Source organism: Equus przewalskii, chromosome 30, assembly GCF_037783145.1.
Source record: "Equus przewalskii isolate Varuska chromosome 30, EquPr2, whole genome shotgun sequence".
NCBI classification, from domain to species: domain Eukaryota; kingdom Metazoa; phylum Chordata; class Mammalia; order Perissodactyla; family Equidae; genus Equus; species Equus przewalskii.
The window spans coordinates 11,994,737-12,015,274 of NC_091860.1; the positions used below are offsets into that span (position 1 = coordinate 11,994,737).

Genomic DNA, 20,538 nt, shown 5'->3' on the forward strand with positions numbered 1-20,538 from the left:
TCAAACACAGATTCCCTTTTTATAAATTTTCAATTACTGATGTGACTTTGGATATAGTGAAATAAATATAAATGTCTTTCTACGTGGAAACTTATTTCGTTTTACCAGTTTGTTTTCCTAACTTTCTGTGGATTAATTTTTAGAATTTGGGTGAATTTGTTCCCATTGGCATACCGGCACGTGCCTCCAAACCTTGGGGCTCTACTCCAGGAATTTCCTGGGTCCCTTCTGCACCAATGGCAGGGGACTCACTCTGTACTCCTGGGCCCTGGGCAGAGAGGCAGTTCCAGTGGATTATGCCCTTTGTTTGAGAACAAATAAGTGGAAGGAGCCCCAGAAGTGCCTGCCTCCCGAGACTTCGTGGCCCCCACTCTTTCGAAGCTAAGGAGGGCTAATGATAACAAAGACTTTGCATGGTTTCTGTTAAACTGGTGTTTTTGTATCTTAGCCTTTGTTTTGGGCTGGCTTCCTGTCACATGGGCCTTGGAAGGACTGAGTCCATATCCTGGTGGTCGTAGGTGGCAGTTTCCTTTAGGAAGTTTGAGATACTGTGTAGACAGCTAAGGGAACAATTACTTGGGTAGTTCCAAGACCATCAAAGGGCTCTCTCGGACTGTGGGGACTGATGGAATTGGAGTTAGAGTTTAGAGAGCTAGGCTAAGAGCAATGGGTTAGGGTCCAGGTTCAGGATTAAGTCAATCCTGAGAAATATCCCATCAGCCAGGGATAAATCAGAGCTACAAGTCAGCCGCACCTGGGCACAGGCTTCCACCCCTGACCTTCTGCTGTTCTCTTTCTAGAAATTTGATAAATGGCCTTAACCAAGTCTTCAGCTTCAGCTAATATACTGATGACTCCCCAGTTACATCTCTAGGATTGACGCCACTCCCACATTCCAGGCCCTTGTCCCAATTGCCTGCTGTGTATCTTCATTTGAATGTGCCCTGAGTATCTCGAACTCCTAGTGTCTGAATCTGGATTTAGCCCCAAAAAGGAAAACTAGCATACAAAGTTGTCCCTATTCCTTTTATGTTTTTATCTTAGTGAAAGGTACCATTCTCCATCTGGTTGCCCAAATAAGAAATTCCAGGCAGTTCTCTTCTCACTCACAAAGTGCCCTAAATTCTACCTCTTTCCTAATTGCTTCCAGATCCATCTCCTCTACTTCAGCCCTTTTTGTTTTCTGTTGTTTGTCCCGTGCTTAGAACATTTCCCGACACAGAGCAGGAAGTCAGTAAGTCTTTAGTGAGTGAAAGAACAGGGAACAGACAAAGCCATTGGCCCTCCAGGAAGCAGTTAATTCAGGGAACAGACAAGAACTTAAAAAACATTTTTAAAATAACTAGATTTTGGGAAACATTCAAGAGAAGCTTTTATCCAATAAGCAAGGACACGTTGCTATGAAAAAGGAACAGTCTGAGGAAAAAAACAATTTCTTGGAAGTAATAAATTTAAAAAATGGCAATGGGCAGGCTGAGGAATAAAATTGACATGGTTGAAGAGCTAATTAATAGTCTGGAAAAGAAAGTGAGAAAAGATCTCTTAGAACATAGTGCAAAATGGCAGACAGAAAGTGCGAGAAGAGTTAAAATACGGAAGATAGATCCAAGAGGTCAACACTTTTCTAATAGAGTTTTCAGAAAGCAAAACAAATACAACGGAAGTAAGTCAGTAATAAAAGAAATAAAAGAAAATTTCCATGAGCTAAGAGGAAAGAACATTAATATTCAGAGGGAAAAGCCCACCAAGTACTAAGCAGGATTGAAAAGAAAAATATTCTAGAATATTCGAGAAATATTCTAACCAAACATAAAAGGAATCCAATATGTAGGATGAAGAAAAGAAAAAGAAGAAATTACGTATAACTTAAAAGTGAGGGAAGCTGGAAAAAAATTAAAAGTTGAAACATTAGCACTTGGAAGAATCTCCTTTTAGTGCAAAATTTAGGAAGAAGTTTACATTCCTTTTGTATGGATCCAGTTACACTACTTGGTGCTGTAGTGAATAATATTGACATAAACACATTGTACATGCTATTTGCTGGATTTCAGTTTTTAGAATTAATGTGTAGATAAAGCATGGAGGACTTTACAGTTAGCGAACAATCCTACAGACATTAACAATGTGAAAAGAACAGTCCTAAAAATTGGCTGTTGAGGGAGAGAGAGCGTTGGGGGGGAAAAGACTAAATAAATTTCTCATCTTTCACAGCAGGGGGTTAAGAAATCAAGATATAGAAGTTTACATATATTGAAATTATAATAAAGGCAACCACGATAAGGGGGGAGCATTTGCAAATAAAAAATCGGGCATGTGTGTGAGAGAGAGAAAGTGGAAGTGAATGGGAGTCCTCTAAATTCTTAATCTTTGTTTGTGGGGAGTCTGAATCAATAAAGGCTATTATTTATTTATGATGATAACAATGAGAAAAACTAACCTAAACTGGACAAAAACCCTTGGCTTCTGGAAAGTGAGAGTTTTACAGTCATATATACGATTTGCAGCTTATTTTTAAAATATATGCATGTATTTTCTAGCATTAAAAATCTAAAGTAATATGAATGAAGAAGTGATTAGTGTATAGAAATAAATAGTAATACATGGGAAGTGCCCGGCATGGAGCAGGCATTCAAGAAATTAGAGCTTTTATGGCTGTTGTTACAAATTTTGTTATTTTTGTCTGTGGCAGCTGATGTCAGCTGGCTTCTCTCTGCCCCTTCAGATATAAGTTGAATTGGTCAGACCCACACTCTGTGCCTTGTGGCAGCCTAAGGTGTGTCCCAGGGTTTCTGCAGACGCCCACAGCGTCTTCTGGGGGTTGTCCCTGTGTCTGGGCTCCTTCCTTCACTGAACTAAGTCAGTTTCTGAGTCTCACTGGGGTCTGTTTGCCATCCCAGTTCACATTTTCTTTAATCAAATGCTAAATTCAATCCAATTCTGTGATTTCTACTAAAACCACCCACTCTCATGACACCTATGAATAGGTAAGTTTGAAATTGAAGAAGGCACTGGTCACCCACGCCTTTGTCACACACTGACATTCCCATTTGTGGTCTTGCCTGGCTGTCTTCTCCTCTCTCTCTTCTCAGCCCTCCGTTCTGTTGGCTTGGGGGAGCTCTAGCTTCCTTTTACTGTATTCTGCAGGACTTTCTAACTGCTATGCCCAGAGGTAGTTCCGGCTCGGGCTCCGGCTCCAGACCCCGCTCCAGACTTAGATCCAGAGGCTCCAAGGCAGAGTCCAGGCGGCCGAGTCTGGTGACAGATCAAGAGAAGGGAGAGGTGGTAATACGACTTTTATATTCAGTATATTTTCCCACTGCCATCTGCCTTCCTCATCCCCAGAGAGGTATAGTAGCGAAAAGTCATCTTAATTATCATTTAAAATCAAAGGTTTGTTTGGGGCTTGTGACTTCACCGTGTAATAACTGCCCACTTCATTAAAAAAAAGGTATAATGGTAAAATTTGACCAAAAGATAACGACAGAGTAATTCATTAAAAAAAATAGGAGCAAGAAGTTTGGCTTTAATGGGCTATAATTGTCCAATTACAAATGCAAGGTGTAAAACACTAGATTTATGAATTAGATAAGGCAGAGGAGATCCCTGTGGGACTATGGTTGGTGTATTTTAAGTGTCAGTTGCCTTTCGCCAAGCTGCAAAAAAACCTCATCTTCATGCATTGATTTGAAATGTTATATTTACCTTTGTTTATTTTTTTACCAGATTAAAAATGCACATAAAGAAAAGAAGGTGAAAGAACCAGAGATTATGGTATAATAATGACTAAATGACCATTATTGTTAACCTAATTATTGTTTATATTGATGTGGGCTATTCTTAAAAAGTAGCGGTGATTTTGAAAGCTATACCAAGAGTTAGTGTTGTGAAGAGACAGAGGACCTGATTGCATCCACTGTATGATTCTGGGGTACATCCCTGCTGCACCCAAAGACATCTTTCTCATTCCTTACATGCCTACAATTCCACTGTTAGAGATTCATTCCTTTGGCTAAACTTTGTCCCCTTGTAAAGTATAAACCATACTGAGAAATGACATAAAGCTCCAATGTGGTTGAATTAGTCAGATCCTTTCCTGAGAACAGTCTTGAAGAAAGAGGAGATAGGGTAACTGGGGGAAGCTGCAGCCTATGATGAAGAGCTGGAAAGGCCACGAGTAGGAGAGGGAAAACAAGATTTAGAAAAAGAGATACCTGGTAGGGGGAAAAGCAATGAAAATAACATTGGTCGCTTCGTAAATTGTCCAGAGCTGGCTGCCTTTAAGTGAATCGTTTACAGGAAATGGAGGCATAAGATCTTAGATTCTTCCAATTTATGAGAATCTGCAAGTCAGTGTAACTCATTATTCCCCAGAATTATTTTTGATAGTACTTAGTCTATGCCTCCTGTGTAACAGAAATAGCCTTTCAGATTTACAGAGAACCAGGGTGTACTGTTCGTGTAATTAACTTTGTGATGTATTTTCTATTGAAAGGCTGCAAGCAAACATTCTCTGGAGGAGGAAATAGAAATATTAAAGGCCAATTTAGAAAATGAGAAAAAGAAGTCAGAAAGGTACTGGTAACAATGATTCATCATTGCCCATTTGTAGTTGATACAATATTTAACCGTCTATAAATCTGTTACAGGTTTAGGAAGGAATCAGAACGGATAAACAAAAGTTGGGAAAGGAAATTCTTTGTTCTCAGGAACAGGTATACTATGGTGATATGTACAAATTTTATTTATAAAAATGTGACTAATTATCTTTTAAAGAAATTAGAAGCCTTGCATTTTTCTGTACATATTAATTAATGTGAAATGCCCTCATGCACTTTTAGCAAGAAAAGCAAAGTAATTGGCCTAATAGAAGAGAAGTCAAAGTCATTTCAAAGAAAAAATAATTCAAGACTGTTTTACTCCCTACCTCAGTGTTTCAACTTTAAAGGATACACAGGACAGATTCTCTCTCTGTCTCTGTCTCTCTCTCTCTTTTTTTTTTTTTTTTTTTTGGTGAGGAGGATTGTCCCTGAGCTAACATCTTGCCGGTCTTCCTCTATTTTGTATGGAGGACGCCACCACAGCATGGCTTGATGGGCGGTGTGTAGGTCTGCACTAGGATACGAACTCGCGAACCCTAGGCTGCTGAAGCAGAGCGTGCAAACTTAACCACTATGACCCCTGGGTTGGCCCCACAGACTCTCTTGATACCTGGTTTAATGAGACCTACAGAGTCATGTCCCTGACCTGGCTATTAAAACGTTGTTCTGCTCATTCGCACTTCATAATACTTAACCGGTCTTTATCTTCTTTGTAAAATTGCTTGATATATTAGGTCCTCTTCCCTTTTCCAGACAAAACAGCACCAACCCCTTAATTCTTGGATCTATTTCTCGTTCACCTAAACACTTTAATTTCTCTTCCCTGTGTCATCTTTGTCTTTCTCAAAATGGAGAAAGCAACACTGGAAAATTCTGAAAAGACTAAAAGCAATGCCAAGTAGAGAAAATGCCTATTTTTTCCTTGTCCTAACGTGTTAATGTTAAAAATCTATATTCTATTCTCTTGTTTCCTGCCATAATTTCTCCCAGATTCTCTTCTTTATCATGTGTTAGAAGTTGCTTTGCAAGACTTCCTCACGGTCAAGCTTCATTCAAGACGAGATGGATTCAATGTTGGTCTGATGTCACAGGTCAAGCTTGAGGCCCACTCACGACTTCACGGGACAATACTGCCCTACATTTGTACTGTGTCTCATAAGCAAACACCATGTATTACATGTGTGTGTATGAAATTCTCTACATTGCTGTACACATTACATTGAAATAATCCTCGATGACGCACAAAGAATCCACATAACAGAAACACCACCAGATGGTGTGAAAGATCTCCTTGGTAGTAAAATGTTCTGCTTTAATGTCGGAGGAGTTGAGGAGAAAAAGGAACCCTCATACACTGCTGGTGGGAATGCAAACTGGTGCAGCCACTATGGAAAACAGTACGGAGATTTCTCAAAAAATTAAAAGTAGAAATACCATATGACCCAGCCATCTCACTCCTGGGTATCTATCCAAAGAACTTGAAATCAACTATTCAAAGAGACTTGTGCAGCCCTATGTTCACTGCAGCATTATTCACAATAGCCAAGACGTGGGAGAAACCCAAGTGCCCATCAACTGATGATTGAATAAAGAAGATGCGGCCTGTATATACAATGGAATACTACTCAGCCATAAAAAGACAAAATTGTCCCGTTCACAACCACGTGGACGGACCTTGAGGGTATTATGTTGTGTGAAATAAGCCAGACAGAGAAAGACAAACACCATATGATTTCACTCATCTGTGGAAGATAAACAAACACATGGACAAAGAGAACAGATTAGTGGTTGCCAGGGGGAAGGGGAGTAGGGGTGGGCATAAGGGGTGAAGGGGCACACCTACAATGTGACTGACAAACAATAATATACAACTGAAATTTCACAAGGTTATAAACTATCGTAACCTCAATAATAAAAAAAATGTCCTGCTTTGCACTCCTGCGTGTGTTTCACATCTGTGCTGACAGCTACTTTGTGCTCTGAAAAACGTGCATATTAATACCCGCCCTAACTACCTCCACAGTTATTAAAAGGACAGAATATAGATACAAGTGAAACGGGACTGAGAACAAAGCTTAAATACGCACTTCGTTTCATGTCCGCACACGTGGATCTTGGACTCCCTCCGAAACCGAGCAGAATGTTTTCGCCTTACTTATTTCTGTGGGGTTCACTTTCATCTTTAAGATTTACCTTAAATCTTATTAGCCTTAAATCTTATTTACCTTACCTTATTTATCTCTCCCTGTGGGATTTATACTATACTTCAAGAATGTCTCAGTTTTACTTCAAATAGGTTTGCTGTTAACCAAGATGTTGACAATCATATTCATCGTTTGGATCTCTGTAGACTTTATGTTAATATCTAAATATTTAGGGTGGCAGGGAGTATTATTACACGCTTTATACGTTTTCTCATTTAATCGACTAACAAGGACGTAATGTTGGGACATAATGCATTCGTCTCTCTGGTTCGGTTGCATCACCGAGTGTTAATTCAAGGTGGCATACGCAACAGCATAGAGGGTATACGTCCAGAGCACGTGTGGTGTGGAGAATAACCGTACAGTCGCAGACTTGTGAGTGCGAAAACGATCATTTCATTTTACCGTAACTGATCTTAGACGAGGAGCACCCATTTTTGTTTAGTAGAGGAAAACCTTAGCCAGCCAAGGTCACAGTCCACTCTAATGATTTATCAGCCAATTCAGGATTTATATTCAGTCCAGTCCAATTCAGAGCTTCATCTCCGAGCTCTTTTTCTGTCTCTGCTGAGTTGGCTCTGTTTCCAGGAAGATCACGCTGAGGCTGTGCTGACAACGGTGGGAGCTAGTCCTTCCTCTCAGCGGGGCATGCCTGGCACAGCTGATGATGTCATCACTGTCATTTCTTTCAGCAGAAATGGTGTGCAGGTGTGGCACATTGGCCCAGGGATAGATCACTATCTGGCTGATGCCACGATGATACAGTCGCTCCCACCTCAGTCCCGGAGTTGGTCCACATGCACCCATTTGAGCCATCCCCTTGTTCTTTCTGGGTTGCTCCCGGGGCTGGTTGGACTTGCTTTTGCCCATCACACTTTCCAGGTCATAGACAACTTACAGGCTGTTCCCACAGCACTCCGGGCTGCATGGATTTCAGAGGCAACACGTACACATCCCTTCTCCCACCCTCCTCTCCTCACACACGCTCAGGAGCTCTAGGCGACCACCGCACGAGCTTGCTGACTATTAGAAATGTAGATAGGACGTGCAAAGCGCGGGCTCACTCTGCTGTTCATTCCCGCCCTCCTCCCCCTCATCCTTGGGTTCGGGAAGCAAGGGAGGTTCAGCTGAACAGAAACCACGCTGCTCCTTACTTCCTCTTCTCTCCCCAGCTCTTTCCTTCTCTGGCTTCCAGCTTGCTTCCCGTGTCAGAGAAGGAGGAGCAGTTTTCCTGGTTACACCTGCCCTTGCCAGTCTCTTTAGTTTCACACCCAACAGGTGTAGACTCTGGCCTCTTTGTTCTCAGCCCCATCAGGGTGCAGTGTGGGAAAAAAGAGAATTCAGTATTTGATATTTTGTTGTCGATAATATAAAAACACTCTATGTATCTCATTGTCACGTGAGCATGCCCACAAAACGTTCATTTTCTTCTCATAGGAAATTCAGGTTTTTTAAGAAATGCCAGAACTTAAAACTGATCTAAAAAATAAAGTGTTAAAAAAAAAAGAGAGAAGAAAAGGACAAAGAAAAGCAAAGCACACAACGAAACTAAGGTTATCAGTCTGAAGATGCTGATCGGAGAAGTAGGATCCACAATGAGTGCAAACTGGGAACTCCGGATTAATGTGGAGATACATGGCAGAGTGTGGAGAGAGGTCCAGAGTCTCTGAAGGGGCACAGCAGAACTTTTTTCCAATTCTTGTGGTTTCCTAGGCTGAGCGTTGGGAGAAGGCTATTAAGTTCACGAAACTAAAACTCAGAACTTAGATCTGTCTGAATTTCCCAACTTCCCTTTTAGCTAAGTTCTCCTCCTGATTTGCTTCATTCTTGGCATATATTAATCTGTTCCTAATTATCTTTTTTTTTTTTTTTTTTTTTTTTGCTGAGGAAGATTAGCCCTGAGCTAAACATCTGTGCCAATCTTCCTCTATTTTGTATTTTGGTCACTGCCACAGCATGGCTGACGAGTGGTGTACGTCCACACCCAGGATCGGAACCCATGAACCTGGGCCTCCAAAATGGAGCACATGATCTTAACCAGTAGGCCATGGGGCTAGCCCCCCCTAAATATCTTAACCCAAAGTACTGTCTCCAGTTTATCCAGCCTACTTCTCAGAAGATGTACTTCTAGTTATTTAGAAACAGGTCCTCTCTCAAGCAAGCCTCTTCATTGAGGAAAGTTACATTATGTGAAAAATCCAAAGCGTCCTCTTTGCTAATATACGTGCAACCAAACAGTTAATCTCAAAGATGCCCACCACGAAGTTGTTAAATGAAATTCAGTCTCAAACTGGCAGAGTGGTCTCAGCATCTTCCCTCTTGTATCTAAAACTATGGAGTAGTTCTCATATTTTTATAAAATTAGAGATTACGCCACACTATTTTTCAAAAATTCCACCATGTTGCCGTGTGTGCAGTGGTTCACTTTTTCTGACCGCTGCGTAGTGTTCCACAGGATGTCTTCCTCATGTTACTGATCGCCCCCATCAGCGGTGGACCACCAGCTTTCCTCCAGCTCTCTGTAAGCCCTCGTCCTCTTCAGGTTTGGCGAGTCTGTCTGGTGCCTGTGGAGTGGGGTGGTTGGTCCTATCGTGACGACCAAGCATCCTGGTTTGCCTGGCGTGATCCTGGTTTAAGCTGGTCATCTAGTATAATTCTCAATGGCATTTCCTTCCATTCTCAAATGCGTCCTCATTTGGATGATAAGTCAAACGGTCACCCTCGTCCCAGTGTGCAGGCTAGAGTGTTCTCCAGCAAGGCTGAAACAGTTCACATTCTCAAAAGCAGCCTGTTAAGATTGCTATTTCCCTTTTCTAGACTCTGGAGCTAGAGCAATAAACAAAGCACATCAAGTCTCTGCCCTCATGGAACTTACTTTCTATGGGGAGGAAACACAATAAACAAGACTCATTGTGCCTCTGCGGGACGGGGCAGGGGTTGCTAGCTCAGAGATGGTGGTCAGGGAAGGCCTTTCAAGCAAGGTGATGTTTGAGCAAAGAGTCGAATGAATGAGCAAGCAAGCCGTGTGATTATCTGGAAGGAGCATTCCTGAAGAAAGGAGCACCAGGTGCAAAGGCCCTGGGGTAGGCGCTTGCTTGGTATGTTCAAGGAACAGTGGGGAAGCCAGGTGGCTGGAGTGGAGCAGGGAGGGGAGAGCAATGTAAGAGAGCAGCGAGGCAGAAGATTTGGAGTTTCAGTCTCACTCTGAAACGGGAAATCACTGGAAGCTTTTTTTTTAATTGATAAGAAAATTTTCTTTTTTGCGTATCCACTATGCCATTATCACACCTAATAAAGTTAGCAACATAAACTCGTTACTATTATTTATTAACCAAATCATATTCAAATATCTTGATTATCTCAAAGGAATCTTTTACAGTTGTTTATTTAAATCAGGATCTAGCTAAGGTGCACCACTGCATTTGGGTGTTATCTCCCTTAAATCTTTACGTTATAATGGTCCCACTTACCTCTCCACTCTTTCCCATCCCTTCATTTGCTAGAGAAATATGCCCGTTTGTTACATAGAATGTTTCGCATTCTGGATTTGGCTAATTGCTTATGCGCGTCTGTGTATGTGTGGGTGTGTATGTGTGACATCGTTTAACATGTCCTTCTACCTGCTGTATTTCCTACAAACTGGTCTTTAAATCTAGAGGCTTGATTAGATTCAGGTGCAATATTTTAGGCAAGACTCCTGCAATGGAAGTACTAGCTAATTCCTATCGTATCACATCACAAGCCACATAGTCTCTGGCTGTATAATTTTCTTCCAGTGTTATCAGCCTAATTCATACATTTTAAGGTTCACCATTGACTGTTCTCTAAATAATTTTACCATCCATCAATGTTCATACCATGATCCAATATTTCATTAGGGTTTGCAAATTGGTGATACTCTAACCTTATCTTTCCTTCTGCATTTATTAGCTAGTATTGTATTAAAGAAAAAAATTTCCCCCAGCTGTCTGGTTTCCCTGAAATATAGTTTATACAGAAAAAGCAAGATGAATTCTTGACTCTTTCCCCTCATTTATCAATGTTTAGAATAATGAGTTGGTGCTCTAAAACCTCCCTGGAGGGTCTTGATCTGAGGATAGACCCAACCTGGTCGGATGTCTTAAAAGCATTACTCTGGCTTCTGTGTTGATAACAGGCTAGAGCGAGGCCAAAGGAAAAGCAGAGAGAAAAGTTATGAGTTCTGGAAATAATTCGCTTCTCTCTGGCAAAACACAATGGTGGTCTGACCGGGCTGGAGCAGTGGAGGTGTTGAGAAATGATTAAATTTGGGATATATTTTGAAAGTAGGCCCAATAGGATGTGTTGAAAGATTGGATATGAAGTGAGAGAGAAGGAAGTCAAGGATGATTGCAAGGATTTTCCCTAAGCAACGAGAAACTTCCGTCAACTGAGACAATTGAGCACATTTTGGTGAGAAATCAGTTCAGTTTATGATATGTTGAGTTTAAGATGCCTATTAGTCACCTAAGGGGACGTGTCAAATAGATGGTCAAATAGGCAGTGATGAATATATGAGTCTGAAGAAAGTTTAGGCTGGACACATAAATTTAGGACGTCTTAGTATAGATCGTATGTAAAGCGATGAGTTTCAATGAGGTCAGCTAAGAGTGAGTGTTGGTAGAGGAAAAAAGAGAAGTTCAAAAATTGAGTCCTAATTGGTACTGCCTTTCAAAAAGTTTTTTTTTTAATTTTTATTTTTTTTGGATGTACATCATATTTCAAATTCTGTGTATGTTATACATCATGTTCACCACCCGAACACTAATTATAGTGCATCCCCTCACCTGTGAGCCTAATCACCCCTTTTGCCCTCCCCCCTTCCCAATGGTAACCACCAGTCCAATCTCCAATGCTATGTGTTTTTCTTTTTGTCGTTGTTTTTATCTTCTACTCATGACTGAGATCATATGGTATTTGACTTTCTCCCTGATGTTTTCCCCTCCAAAGGATTTCCCTCTTTTGTGAACTATCTATTTCCATCTTTTGCCTTCTTGTCAGCTTGTGAAATTTATTTGTGTATTCTTATTAAGTCCTTGTTCATTTTAAGTGTTAAAAATATCTGTTTCCAGTCTATTAACTTTGTGTGTGCTGTCCTTGATTGTACAGAGATTGTTGTGTTATAATTTTTACCCATCACTATTTTTGCCTTAGGGCTGTGTTTAGAAGGTCCTTCTGTGTCTCCATGGAGATATTCTCCCACGTCTTTACACAAGCTTCCCTGACTTACCTTTCACATGGAGGTCTTCACTCCATTTGGAGATCGCCCTTGTATACAATGTGACGTGTTTTTCCTCAACACTGTCTCCCAAGGGACCCACCCTTTCCTTATTGGGTTGTGGTGCCGTTTCTGCCACATACTGTGTTCTAGTGTATTCCTGAATCTGTCGCTGGTCCTTATTCTGGACCATTAGTCTATTTGTCTATTTTTTCTTTCCAAACTGTTCTGCTCCTATGATTTTTGTGGTATGTGTTAATATCTAGTATGGGTATTCCCTCCTATTTGCTTTTCTCTTTCAGAATTGACTTAGTAATTCATAGATATTTACTCTATACAAACTTTAGAATTGATTTATTAAGTAGTCAAAAATTGTGTTGGAGTTTTATTAGAATTCTGATAATTCAAAGAAGAATTTGGGGAGAATTTACACCTGAATAGTGGCAAGACATCCCATCCATGTAACCATGTGTCATTTAACGATGGGGATCGTTCTGAGAAATGTGTCGAGTTCATCGTTGTGTGGCCATCATAGGGTGACTTACACAAACTGGATGGTGTGGCCTACTATAGACCTAGGCTGGAGGGTACTAATCTTGTGGGACCACCATCATTTATGCAGTCTGTCATTAACCAAAACGTCTATAGTCGGTGCATGACTGTACATAGGCTATGGCTCTATTAATTCATATCTTTTTCACGTCCTTACATCCTTTAATAAGAGTTTTAAAGCTTTCTTCATAAAGGTCTGGAGCTTTCTTTCCTAGATACTTCAGTGTTTCGCTACAGTGAGGTATCTTATTTTCTATTGCAGTTGCTAGTTAGCTATTCTTGATGTAGGAAAACACTAATCCTACATGTAAGTTGATTTTTTATACTGTCAGCTTGCTGTTGACTCTGTCCACTTTCCTATATAGAAGATCATATCTTCTGCAAATAATGGCCCTTGTATATCTTCTTTTCCAATTCTTATATCTTGTTTCTTTCTTGCATTTGCCTGGATTTCCAATACTATATAGAACAGAAATGGTAAGACCTGGTCTCCTTATTTGGCTCCCAGTTTTAAGGGGAAGGCATTTTAAGTTTCTTCATTGCTGTAGTTTTTTTGGTGGATAATTTTATCAAATGAAGGAGCTCTCCTCTTTCTAGTTTTCCATGAGATTTTGTCATTAATAGAGGTTGGACTTTTAAAAAATTGAGATAATTGAGGTTATCACAGGATAGTTATTTGGTCCATTAGTCTGGTGAACTAAATAGATAGGCTACCATTTTTCATGTTGATTCTGTTTTAGTCATTCATTTTTTTATTCCACTTTTTCTCTACTGGAATTTATAGCTTTCTGTTCTGAGTGTTGTCCTTGAAAATTTGCCATGCATACTAAACTTAGTAAAGTCGATAGCTAAATATCACATAACTTCCTCCGGAATAATGTAAAGACTTTAGAATGCTTTAGCTCCAATCATCATTCTCCCAAATTATGGCATATTGTTGTCCAATATTTTAGTTTTAATATTTTAACCCCAAAAATTAGAACTACTATTATTATTTACAGATGACATTTATGTGGATATTTTAACGTGTTTAGTATTTTATTTGTTTACCACTCTTTCTTGAATGTCGTGCTATCCTAATGGCCTGATTTTCTTTTTTTTAATATTCCATTTATGGAGATATAATTTACGTATAATAAAATGTGCCCTTTAAAGTACACCGTTTGAAGAGTTTTGATAAATGTATGAAGCTGTGTAACATGACAAACAAGACATGATACATATTTCCATCATTCCTATAAGTCTGCATGCCCGTTTGCAACCAATCTCTGTCTACCCCATTCAATCACTGATCTGTTGTCCATTCTTATAAGCAATGCTTTTTCTAGAATATGAGACAAATTGAATCACACAGTATGTAGTCTTTCATCTCTGTTTTTTTCATTTAACATAATGCCTTTGAGACTAGTCCATTTTATTGCATTGCCTGTCAGTAATTTGTTCTTTTTCATTGATGAGTAATTTTCCGTAGTGTGGATATATCACAATTTATTTATACATTCATCAGTTAATAGACATTCAGATCATTTCCATATTTATCCTTATGTTTCCCCTATGAACTTGTTAAGCTTATCAGTCTTTCTATATCTTTCCCAAACAAGTCAAACTTCTTAGTCTGCTCTTAGACTTCTCTGAGTTTTCCTTCCCTTTTTCACCCCCTCTCCACCTGTTAACATCCAGATTTGGGGTTTCAGATTGTTATGGATGTAAATTATAGTTTACAATATCTTGTGTCAGTTTGCTATTTATCAGAACACTTTTCATTCTTTAAATATATTAAAAATATATAAACCAAATAAGTAAAAGGCAACCAAATTGAAAAGGAAGAAGTAAAATTGTCTATATTTGCAGATGACGTGATATTTTGTATAGAAAACCCTAAAAACTCCATCAAAAAACTATTAGAACTAATAAGCAAATTCAGTAAAGTTGCAGGGTACAAAATAGATATACAAAAATCAGTTGCATTTCTATACACTAACAATAAACTACCAGAAAGAGAAATTAAGAAAAGAATCCCATTTACAATTGCATGAAAAAGAATAAAATGCTTAGGAATACATTTTACCAAAGAAGTGAAAGATCTGTACACTGAAATGTATGGGACATCGATGAATGAAATTGAAGACAATACATATAAATGAAAAGATATTCTGTGCTCATGAATTAGAAGAATTAATATTGCTAAAATATCCGTACTACCCAAAACCATCGCTACAAAATTCCAATGACATTTTTCAAAGAAATAGAAAAAAAAAATCCTAAAGTTTGTATGGAACCACCAAAGACCCCAAATAGCCAAAGTAATCTTGAGAAAAAACAAAGCTGGAGGCATCACACTCCCTGATTTCAAACTATATTACAAAGCTGTAGTAATCAAAACAGTATGATATTGGCATAAAAACAGACACATAGGTCAATGGAACAGAATAGAAAGCCCAGAAATAAACTCACCCATATATGGTCGATTCATTTATGACAAAGGAACCAAGAATATTCAGTGGGGAAAGGACAGTCTCTTCAATAAATGGTGTTGGGAAAGCTGGACAGCCATATGAAAAAGAATGAAACTGGAACCCTATCTTACACTACACACAAAAATCAACTCAAAATGGATTAAAGACTTAAATTTAACACCTGAAACTGTAAAACTCCTGGAAGAAAACATAGGGGATAAGCTCCTTGACATCAGTCTTGGTGAAATTTTCTGGAGTTGACACTAAAAGTAAAGGCAACAAAAGCAAAAATAAACAAGTGAGGCTGCATCAAACCAAAAAGCTTCTGCACAGCAAAGGAAGCCATCATCAAAATTAAATGGCAACCTACAGAATGGGAGAAAATATTTGGAAATCCCTGGCTTAACATCCAAAATATATAAAGAAAACACTCAACTCAACAGCAACAAAACCCCAAGACAGTCTGATTGAAAAATAGGCAGAAGAACTGAACAGACTTTTTTCCAAAGAAGACACACAGACGGCCAAGAAGCACCTGAAAAGGCGCTCAACATCACTAATTGTCAGGGAAACGCAGATCAAAACCACAATGAGATATCACCTCACTCCTGTTAGAATACCTATCCTCAAAAAGACAAAAAATAACAAGCGATGGTGAGGATGTGGAGAAAAGGGAACCCTTATTCACCGTTGGTGGGCATGCAAATTGGTGCAGCCACTGTGGAAAACAGTATGGAGGTTCCTCAAAAAATTAAAAATAGAACTGCCAAATGATCCAGCAATCCCACTTCTGGGTACATATCCAAAGGAAATGAAAATAGCATATTGAAGACATATCTGCACTCCCATGTCCACTGCAGCATTATTCACTATATAACATATTTTTACAAAAGTTAGAATCATCCTGTGCATATTTAGTCTGCACTTTGCCCTTTTCACTTAACACTCTATTTTGGACAGCTTTCTCCATCAATACATTTAGATATACCTCATTTATTTTGATGGCTACATGGTCCTTTTATATATTAGATTATAATTTATCCAACTAGTTAGGTTGTTTAATTTTTTTCCCTTACAAACAATGCTACATTGAATATTCTTGTGTATTTTTAATATGCTATTGCTATTACTTCTGTATGATAGAGGTCTCATAGTTTTGATGGGTCAAAAGTGGTATGTTACCACTGTCTAAGTCAGAACATTTCCGTCAACCCAAAGAGGACCCCCCCCCATACCCATTAATAGTTACTTCCAGTTCCCCTCTCTCTCAGCCACTAGCAACCACTAATCTGCTTTCTGTCTCTATGGATTTGCCTATTCTGGACATTTTATACAAGTGGAACCATGCAATATGTGGTCTTTTGTGACTGGCTTCTTTCACTTGGCATAATGTTTTCAAGTTCATCTATATTGCTGAATTTATCGGTACTTCATTACTTTTGACTGCCAAGTAATATTCCATTGTGTGGATGTATCACATTTTGTTTATCCATTCTTCAGTTATTTCCACTTTTTGGGTACTATGAATAATGCTGCTGTTAACATTAATGCACAAGTTTTAGCATGAACATATATTCTAAATTTTCCTGGGTATATACCTAGGAAGAAATTGCTGGGTGATATGATAATTCTATGTTTAACATTTTGGGTAACTGCCAAACTGTTTTCCAAAGTAGCTGCACCATTTTACAATTCCACCATCAAAGAATGAGGGTTCCAATTTCTCTGTATCTTTTCCAACATTTATAATTGTCTCTTTTTTGGTTTTAGTCATCCTAGTAGCTGTGTAGTGGTACCTCATTGTGGTTTTGGTCAATGAGTCACATCTAATTTCTTCTAGAAGCCCTCTGGGTGACTGAATACTGTGATTTTTCTGTTCCTTCTTAATTGCTAGCCAAAGGTCATCCAGCATACTCTTGGCTTTCCCTCCAGAGCATGTTTTCCTGATAGTGAATACCCTAATTTTAGCATCATTTGCAATCCAGATAGGCTGAAAATTTCCCAAACTTTTAATATATTTGTTGTATTTCAATACATTGTAACATTATTTTTTTTTCTTTTCTGCTTTCTCTCCCCAAACCACCCCCCCGTACACAGTTGTATATCTTAGTTGCAAGTCCTGCTAGTTGTGGGATGTGAGACGCCGCCTCAACATGGCCTGACGAGCGGTGCCATGTCCGCGCCCAGGATCCGAACCCTGGGCCACCACAGTGGAGCGCGTGAAGTTAACCACTTGGCCACAGAGCCGGCCCCGTAATCATTATTTTTGATGCTTAATTTCTCCAGTTTTAAGCCAATGGGATCCACGTCAAGGTGGCTATGTTTTTGTGACATAATCTTTGATGACTCCCTGACCAATAAAATGGCCCAGGCTCATCTTGTACATTTATTGCCTTAGATCTAGAAACAGTCATTTCTGAAAGATATCCTGGTTCATTTTAGGGAGAAATGTTTATAAAACCCCAGTCTAGGCCCAAAGGAGCTCATTGATACTGTGTTGCCTTTGCTTCTGTGCCTTTTCAGAGCCGGAAAACACGTAATTTTTAAAATGAAAGAAGTAATAAGTTCATACTAATATTTTAAAATTTTTACTTGTATCTCCTTTCCTTTACACTGAAAATTCTACTTCCTAAGCACATGAACATAATACTGATTTGCTTTACCCTCTGATTTCTAGACATTTTAATTTCCCTGTTTCTTGTATTTCAGCTTCCATGCCCTCAAGAACGAGATGTTTACTAGACACACATTGTTTCGTCAATTTGCAGTGGTTGCTGACACATCTTTCAATTATGTTGTAAGTACATACCATGTTTAGATGCTGTTTGTCTCTTTGATGCTATACGTACATGTCTTTCTGTTCTTTTTGAACATTTATGGAACCTCTGTTATTACAGGCTCTGGAGATAGTACATGACAGTCACTCTGCTAGACACCGAGGGGATAGACAGAGTGCCTGAAGCCAGAGAGCTCAGTCTGGTGTGAGATGTAGATGTGTAAACAAATTGTTACAGTGCAATATACTTGAGCTATGATAGAGGCAAGTGAGAATTTCAGAAGAGGGGTCACTCGTTCTAGCTGGGAAGTGTCTGTCAGTCTGATGATTGGTGGGCTGGGATGGAAGGTGGGACATTTCAAAGCTTAAAGCTTCAGATCCAAGTAGCCAGTCACTTCCACAGGGAAAAAGAATGCAAAAGAATCTGTTCCTAGTACCAAACCATTCATTTTCATACTGGAAGTCACCTGTAGATAAAGCCCCAAACCACAAGGGATTTTTTTCTTTAAGATTTTATTTTTTTTTCCTTTTTATCCCCAAAGCCCCCCGGTACATAGTTGTATATTCTTAGTTGTGGGTCCTTTTAGTTGTGGCATGTGGGACGCCACTTCAGCGTGAGTTGATGACCAGTGCCATGTCCGCGCCCGGGATTCGAGCCAACGAAACACTGGGCCGCCTGCAGCGGAGCGTGCGAACTTAACCACTCAGCCACAGGGCGGCCCCCAAGGGACTGTTATTTAATCTGTTTACCTAATGTTTTCATTTGAGAGTTCTGCTTGTAAAGGTAAATGATGCCCAGTATAGAAACACATCCAATAAATTTCCAATAATAAGTAAATTAACATGCTATAAACTATTGAGCATCTTCTATGATGCTAAGTGCTCTGGGACATGAGTCAGGTTTGTGGGAAAGGGCTCAGGAAATATAAAATATGGTCTCTTGCTTCAAGAGGCTTACAATCTAAAGGTACTTCCTTTAAAAAATTTTTTGACAGGCTGGCCCCGTGGCCGAGTGGTTAAGTTCGCACACTCTGTTTGGCAGCCCGGAGTTTCTGGGTTCAGATCCCAGGCACAGACCTACACACGACTCATTAAGCTATGCTGTGGCGGTGTCCCACATACAAAATAGAGGAAGATTGGCACAGGTGTTAGCTCAGCAGCAATCTTCCTTAAGCAGAAAGAGGAAGTCTGGCAACAGATGTTAGCTCAGGGCCAATCTTCCTCACACACACACAAAACATTTCTTTTCAACATTTTTCACTTTAAGAGTATTTTCTAAATTTAAGTTGCTGCAAGAGATCAAAGAACTTGAGAACACTGGCAAGATAATATTTACTCATTGCTGGTTTTTAGCTAAATTTACTATAGTAATCTGAACCTTGCTGAGAATTTTAATAATTGACTCCTGAAACGTTCCAAAACTGGTCTACAAAGATAGGAATATACATAGTCTCTTTCTTCCCCTTTTGATTTTTTCATCTTCTCACTTAAAGGTTACAATTTCAATTGGAGTAATCCTCATTTTAGAGATTTAATCAGCTGGACAAATAAAAAAAATATTGGAGGACCCATGAGAATGCTGTGCTACTCAAAATCAGGCTTTTTTAGTATTATCTGGTAAAACTTTCTGGTTGAAATTTGAATAGTCCAAGCTTTATGAAACAGACTTCTAAAATCTCAAAATTATACCAGTCAAGTGCATCTATCAATAGATTCAGTCTTTGTCTTGAGAAAAATCTTGGCCCCTGCCCTCACATGATTGTACAATCTCTCTTCCTTTGGAGGCGGGATGGTGCTCCAGTAGAGAACACGTCCAGGAGGCGTCTATGTGCCACTGCTCATCTGGGATTGCAGGTTCACGCATCCTTAGCTATGCATCCACAGAGTACAAAAGCCCTCAAGACACTCATCAGAGTAGACAGCAAATATCTTTTTAAAATAGACGAGGAGAGAGGGAGAGAGAGAGAGTGATGGGTGAATGAGTAAGCGAGTGAGTTTTGGGTACACCCACATTTTTCGTTGATCCCCTACACTCTAGTCACTCCCCCACCCCATAAATATTTATTGAGGACAAATATGCACCAAGTACCATGCTCCATGCTTGGAATACAATAGTGCACATGACAGGTCTAGCTCTTTCCTTTACAGCCTACACATTCCATGAGATCTTGGGCAGGTCTGCCTTGTCAACTGTTTACTCGCAGAGCTTAGAATAGTGCCTGATGTACCGTGTAGGAAAGATGAACATTAAGCAGGAAACATCAAATTTTAAATTATGTATTTGAATAAATGCAATGAAAGGGAAGGTTTACTCTTTTCTTATGATTGAGATATGTTTCAGAGATGGTAAACTGTGCCATTTGAAGAGTTTCCCTGGTGTAGCCATCACCTTAATCAAGATGTAGAACGTTTCCATCATCCCTGCAAGTTCTCGAATGTCCTTTTCCAGGCAATACCTTACCAACATCACCGGCCAAACAAGACATTGTTCTGATTTCTGTCCCCACAGGTTAGTTTCGCCTGTTCTTAAAATGCACATAGATGGAATCATACAGTCTGTACCCTTTTATGTCTGGCTTGTCTTACTCAGCATAGTGGCTCTTAAGATCCATCCATGTGATTTGTGTGTACTGGTGGCAATTGTTTCTTTGTATTGCTCAGTAGTATTCTATTGTATGAATAAGCCATAATGTGTTTATCCATTCTCCTCTTGATG

The 20,538-nt window shown here is 39.4% G+C and overlaps 1 protein-coding gene across 10 annotated transcripts in view; it reads left to right on the top strand.

Annotated features, from left to right (window-relative positions):
• The window catches only part of C30H10orf67 (chromosome 30 C10orf67 homolog), a 145,208-nt gene that overhangs the window by 92,751 nt on the left and 31,919 nt on the right, over window positions 1-20,538 (top strand). For 3 of the 10 annotated variants that reach the window (XM_070600794.1, XM_070600800.1, XM_070600796.1), the window contains 5 exons: window positions 3,145-3,282; window positions 3,724-3,771; window positions 4,493-4,572; window positions 4,647-4,712; window positions 17,756-17,843. In XM_070600794.1, coding sequence (XP_070456895.1) covers window positions 3,145-3,282; window positions 3,724-3,771; window positions 4,493-4,572; window positions 4,647-4,712; window positions 17,756-17,843 — 420 coding nt within the window. Of the gene's footprint in view, window positions 1-3,144; window positions 3,283-3,723; window positions 3,772-4,492; window positions 4,573-4,646; window positions 4,713-5,588; window positions 6,534-17,755; window positions 17,844-20,538 lie in introns of those variants that run through there. The other 7 variants (XM_070600795.1, XM_070600797.1, XM_070600798.1 and 4 more) reach the window with 5 other exon arrangements.